The sequence below is a fragment of the Zingiber officinale genome, chromosome 3A, assembly GCF_018446385.1.
Source record: "Zingiber officinale cultivar Zhangliang chromosome 3A, Zo_v1.1, whole genome shotgun sequence".
Classification (NCBI taxonomy): domain Eukaryota; kingdom Viridiplantae; phylum Streptophyta; class Magnoliopsida; order Zingiberales; family Zingiberaceae; genus Zingiber; species Zingiber officinale.
In genome coordinates, this window is record NC_055990.1 from 20,015,259 (window position 1) to 20,021,411 (window position 6,153).

The 6,153-nt window shown below is 38.6% G+C and overlaps 1 protein-coding gene across 1 annotated transcript; it reads left to right on the plus strand.

Moving 5' to 3' along the window:
* Positions 1–840: 840 nt before the first annotated feature.
* On the plus strand, positions 841–4,269 carry LOC122051284 (GDP-mannose 3,5-epimerase 2-like). The gene is made up of 7 exons (XM_042612325.1): positions 841–998; positions 1,741–2,157; positions 2,935–3,028; positions 3,142–3,271; positions 3,345–3,477; positions 3,623–3,830; positions 3,898–4,269. Exons 2-7 carry the CDS (start codon positions 1,742–1,744, stop codon positions 4,051–4,053), a joined length of 1,137 nt encoding a protein of 378 aa, XP_042468259.1. The 5' UTR covers positions 841–998; position 1,741; the 3' UTR covers positions 4,054–4,269.
* Positions 4,270–6,153: the final 1,884 nt, after the last annotated feature.

A 6,153-nucleotide genomic window follows, 5' to 3' on the forward strand; every position in this document is an offset into this window, starting at 1 on the left:
GTTCCGGGTGAAATTTAAACCGTTATTATTTAGATAATTCATCCTACTTTTTGTCGCACCAGAACCCGGGACTATATTAATAATTTTAATGATAGAGATTTGATCTCATATAACTAACCCGGGGCTATATTAATAATTTTAATGATTGTCAAAGCAATAAAGTTTAAATTGAAACTAACTTCAAACTAACAAGTTCAAAAAACATAAAATAAAAAATAAATAAATCATTTATTTGGTTATGGGGTTGAATCCACACCGCACCTTTTCTCATGATATAAAAAAAATACATTAAATAAGATTGTGTTAATAGCACGGAATATCATAAGATAAGATTTTAAATCTGGACACAATCAAGAAAAAAAGTCCTTTTTTATATTGACTAATTATAACTCTCCGATTTATAAATCTTGATAAATTATTATTCTAAAAATTAGTAATTATTTATGATTTATTTTTTTCATATTAATTTTAAGACGGATTGATAAAAACACTAATAAATATATTCATCTTTTATTACAATTATAACTCTCCGATTTCACTCTTTACTTATGGTCGTGGGCCGATCACGTAAGACTGTTGCGACCGCGAATTTCATCTTTTATTATTATAATAAAAAAACATGGCATCATCCTGACCGTTCGATTCTAGCCACCCACCTTCCACCACGTCGAAAAACAAAAAGGTACTGTCACCTTTTCTAAACACAAGGGGCCTATCCTATTCCATTGGCTGAAGAATGCGGGCCCGTCGGGTCACGTTGGGGTGTTTGGTCAATTTTGGCATGCCAATTTCGTTGTCTGGAGAAGAAAATGACGAGTTTGAATATTTTTCTTTTCTAAATTATTATTAATTCCAAATTCCGATGCCCAATTCGAAGACGAAGGAAGTCCCAAGCTTCTGCTATATATAACGGGCGGCGGGGCGTCGAGTGGCCGCCGAGATCTGGTCTTCTCTTCCCCCTTTCGTCTTCCTCAGCCTCCTTCCCACCGTCCGACGAGGTACGCGATTTGAGTTTGTTGTTGCTCGTTCTTGTTTTCAGATCAAAGCGAAACGGCGATGATCCATGTTCGTCGTTTTATGTTTTTAGTTTGTGGATGTCTCACCGTCTTCTTTGTCGTTAAATCCCCACTATTTTTTTTATTGGATTTCTTGTCTTTGGAGATTTGGTGCATCCCGCTTTGGGTACCGAAAACAATGCACAAATCGCGTCTTTCATATCTTGCTGGCGTGCTTTAACTCGTAGATTTGTCGTATTTCAAAGAAATCTCTGTCCGGGATCGTTGTTACTTGCGTGTGCTATTTTTCTGTTTGCTGTTGGATTCTTAATTTTCTTACTATGAACAAGCAAATCGACTCTCATACACGCACTTGCTGCTGTATTCACATCCAACTCGAACGCGGACTGTCGTTGCTGCTGCAGTGTTCAGATCCCGCTTCAGATCGACTTTGCTATCTTTTTTTATTATTATTATTTCATTTTTTCTCTGTCAGATATGGGCGTGGTTTAGTTTATTTGAACATGATTCTGTGGGTTTTATTACTGGTTTTTTCTTACATTTGAAAGGTATGTTGATAACCGCATCATTTGTGGTTTTTCATACGGAAATTTCAAGTCTTCCAGAAATATCTGGAATCATCTTGTTTGATTTTGCAATGTATTATACTGTCAATACGGCGTGCAATATTTAGAAGTACTTCCAACTTTTGGTGAAAAAATTTGCAAATTTTAATATGTTTCAGAATGGGTAGCACCGGAAATGCGGTGGCCGACTATGGCGAGTACACTTATGCAAGCTTGGAAAGGGAGCCATATTGGCCTTCAGAGAAGTTGCGGATTTCTATCACGGGAGCAGGTGGGTTTATCGCATCACATATTGCTAGGCGTTTGAAGAGTGAAGGTCACTACATCATTGCTTCTGATTGGAAGAAGAATGAGCACATGACTGAGGATATGTTCTGTCACGAGTTCCATCTTGTTGACCTGAGGGTCATGGATAATTGCTTGAAGGTCACTAGTGGTGCTGACCATGTATTCAATCTTGCTGCTGATATGGGAGGAATGGGCTTCATTCAGTCCAACCATTCGGTCATTATGTACAATAACACTATGATCAGTTTCAACATGATTGAAGCTGCAAGGATTAATGGTGTGAAAAGGTACTTTTATCGCTTTATCCCTAATCTCTTATTTGAATATTTAAGATAATAACTTTAACATTTAAATGTATTCACTCCAGATTTCTTGGTTTGATCCATTTATGCAGTAATATTTTGAATTGTCAGACTAGATTTTGCCATGGAGATCAATTAAAATGTTTAGACACACAAAAACCCAGAGTTATGCAACAAATATAGAACGGGCAATTTTATGCAGCATAAGATACAACTGTTATTATAATTTGGATAGTGAGATAAAAGTTGGAAAATACCACCTGCTGTATTTAATATTGGTGTGTATTCAGATCATAGGAGCTGGTAATCACCAATATGCCCATATTGGTGGTGTTATTGTTGTTGTAATCAAAGAAGCGAGCATCTGAATCTTGCTAGTGAGCAAATCCAAGCTGAGAAGTATGTGTTGGGCTTAGTTAACGACAAAGTTTCAGAAGTTTGGGTTCGTTGAACTGTATGCCGCTTGCTAGCTTTGCAAACATAACCAACTTGATCATTTATAAACCCCTTTTATCTGCCTAGACACTGTATCCTAGTAGTCGCTGAATCTTTAAGATAGTCAGTGCTTTTGGTAAATAGCAATTATATTGATGAATCCTTCAGTAACTCTTTTTAATGCATTTTATTGAGATTGGGCTGGCTTCTCTGTCTTGTTGCTTCTTTGGCATGCTAAATCTACATAAGTTAGTTTAAACTATTGTTTAATTTTTTTTCTTAAACTTTTAGCAAGCTAAGATTGCTAGTGCTTAAATATGAATGCAGGTTCTTTTATGCCTCGAGCGCTTGCATCTACCCAGAGTTCAAACAGTTGGAGACTAATGTAAGCTTGAAGGAATCTGATGCTTGGCCTGCTGAGGTTTGCTCCGGAAAACACATTATGCATTGATGTTTATCTTTTTCTATTGTATCATACAGATAACTAAGTATGTTGGTTCTCACTTCCTAATGGTTAAATTTTCATCACTATAGCCTCAAGATGCCTATGGTCTGGAAAAACTTGCTACGGAGGAGTTGTGCAAGCACTACAACAAGGACTTTGGCATTGAGTGTCGCATTGGGAGGTTTCATAATATTTATGGCCCTTTCGGAACATGGAAAGGTAGGCTGTGTTCTGATATGTTCAACTAATTCTCTCGGAATCATCATTGTACCGATAAAAAATCTGTAAACAGGTGGAAGAGAGAAAGCCCCTGCTGCATTTTGCCGAAAGACATTAACTTCCACTGATAAGTTTGAGATGTGGGGAGATGGTCTGCAAACTCGGTCCTTCACTTTTATTGATGAATGTGTTGAAGGTGTTTTAAGGTAGCTACATATCAAATGCCATGTCCTTGCACTAATAACTCCAAAGCTTTCATGTTTTAACTCCTTATTCAAGGTCCAGGTATGGACAATTTCAATGCATGATAAGATTTTTTATCATCTAACCTCCTCCTTTATGTCGGTTCAGATTGACAAAATCAGACTTCCGTGAACCACTAAACATTGGCAGTGATGAAATGGTGAGCATGAACGAGATGGCTGAAATAGTACTCAGCTTTGAAAACAAGAACCTTCCGATTCATCACATTCCTGGTCCAGAGGGCGTCCGTGGTCGCAACTCTGACAACACCCTTATCAAAGAGAAACTTGGATGGGCTCCAACCATGAAACTGAAGGTACATGGCTCGTTTTATGATGTGCAATTCATAATCAATGGCATAACCATTTCTTTCATTTCAACAGGATGGCCTGAGGTTTACATACTTTTGGATAAAGGACCAGATCGAAAAGGAGAAAACTAAGGGTCTTGACGTGTCTGTTTATGGATCATCAAAGGTGGTGGGAACACAAGCACCTGTGCAGCTTGGTTCCCTTCGCGCAGCTGATGGAAAAGAATGAAGTTCCACATCCTTTTGGCACTAGTACCTTTCAGACTATGATGCTAGGTATCAACTTGGCCTGGGGGCAAATATAGCAAAATTCCACATTTCCAAGAGGGTGTTTTGTTAGTTTCTTATTGTCTCTTTAATGGTGAAACCTTGTTTAATTTCTAGGTTGGCATCATTAATATATTGAATTAATGCGCATAATATGGACTCATATTTATTGGTGTAACTCATGTTTCATTCAAGTTTGTTTGTGCACAATTCTCTGAGGATTTTCCTCTGTTTTTCGAGCCTTGGATACTCGAATTCCGTAATGCATCAATATTGTCTTGTAAGTTCTAATTTGATTGCTCGTATAGTCTTAGGTTACGTTTTTTAAAAGAATTTTTATTTTACGTAAATATTTTCATAACAAATACATTTAAGGGTTTAAAGCTTAAACATTACCGGGGATAGCTCAGTTGAGACTAAAGATTTGAAGGTTGTTTATTCGTTCCACACTTGGAAGTGTTTTTTTATATATTTTTTGAACTTCCTAAAATTATCTTCCTTATCAACTCTTTATCCATCATATACGTAGTATTGAGATTCCTCAAAAAATCTTTTCGGAGGTTTCTGAGGTGTGGGGCCGCGAAGTGGTGGACCCAGTCACAGTAAAAAGTTTACCCTACCTTTGTTTAGATGTTGTCACCATGAGGTCTGAGGTTCGAATCTCGATAAAATTGAAGTAAATATCTTCCTTATCTGTTGGTCACTATTTCAAAGGCTAGTAGTCGTCCATGATTTACCTCCTCCGTGTTGGCTCTGGGACGGGTTTGCGGGAGCGTTGGGGGCGAACGTATTCGCCTTTTGCCATAATGAATCTACGCCTGCAATGTCACCTCAGGACGGTACGATGGTTAAGATATGAGATGTTGCCACATGAGATCTCGGAGTCGAAACTGGATGCGCCTGAATATGTCTTCCCATGCCTTCGTTATCTGCACTAATGGTTATTAGTCATCCATGATTTACCTTCTCTGTGTTAGCCTAGAGATAGATTGACGGGGGCATTGAGACAAACGAATCATTTCTTACCACATAAATCTACGTATGCAAAATCTCAATTTCTTTACCGTCGCTATCGATTGATTTTATCTTTTGCAACCCTTTTAGGGGAACCTGAGGGCTCTATTCATATTATTACATGAACTCATACAGTCGCGTGCTGTTTATTAGCAAACACCAAAGATCAGCTATTTCCCTTCAAATCTGAAAGCCTATTTGCTTGTATCTTATTATTGGATGCTTGGTTATGGGAATTCTTCCTATTTCATGATTAAAAAATGTCTCTTTTTTAAGAAAAAAGTTCCTTTTCTTTTCACAGAGGTGAAGCAGTTTGCAACTTTGAGCGCCGGCAACAACACCTAAAATGAACGCAAAGACAAGTGCTCTATGGTCTCCATCAAGGATAGTATTGCACCTGCAGCCCATAGTAATGAGCAATCTGGTAATGGTCAGATCTTTGCCGTTGTTAACAAAATAACACATGTTATGTTAAGTAATCTTCTTCCAAAATAAAGGGAAGGTAAATATTTTACTTCTCCTCCTTTCTCTTTCCATTAATGAACTTTCATTCATCCCATCTAAACAGAGACTTAGGAGTTCCAAATTTTAGCATCAATGGGATTGGCCAGTTGGGAGAGCTTCAAGATTAAGATTAGTCATGTGTTCCATTCATCATCACTGCATATATATATATATATATATATATATGATCCTGTCTGAACACTAAGTCGATGAACGCTGGGACGTGATGCTCTCCGTTGTCTTCGACTGGCTGAACGAATCTCCGGCGAACCTGCAAGGAAGTCGAGCCGGGAAGGGGTTCCCGGCGACGACCTTCCGACGCTCAAGTCGGGCAAGAGGAAAACGATGAAGTGACTCCAAAGATGAGGGATTACCTCCCTCCGGCGAAGTCTGAGGGCTCTTATATAGAGCTGTGGGGAGGCTTATGCACACCTACCGAGGCGTACACATGTCCTTTACCATACCTTAGTATGGGCTTACCAGAGAAGCATGTCTGACACCATACTGCTACAGTCCGAGTACCTCGCTGATGGGACAGCAGAAC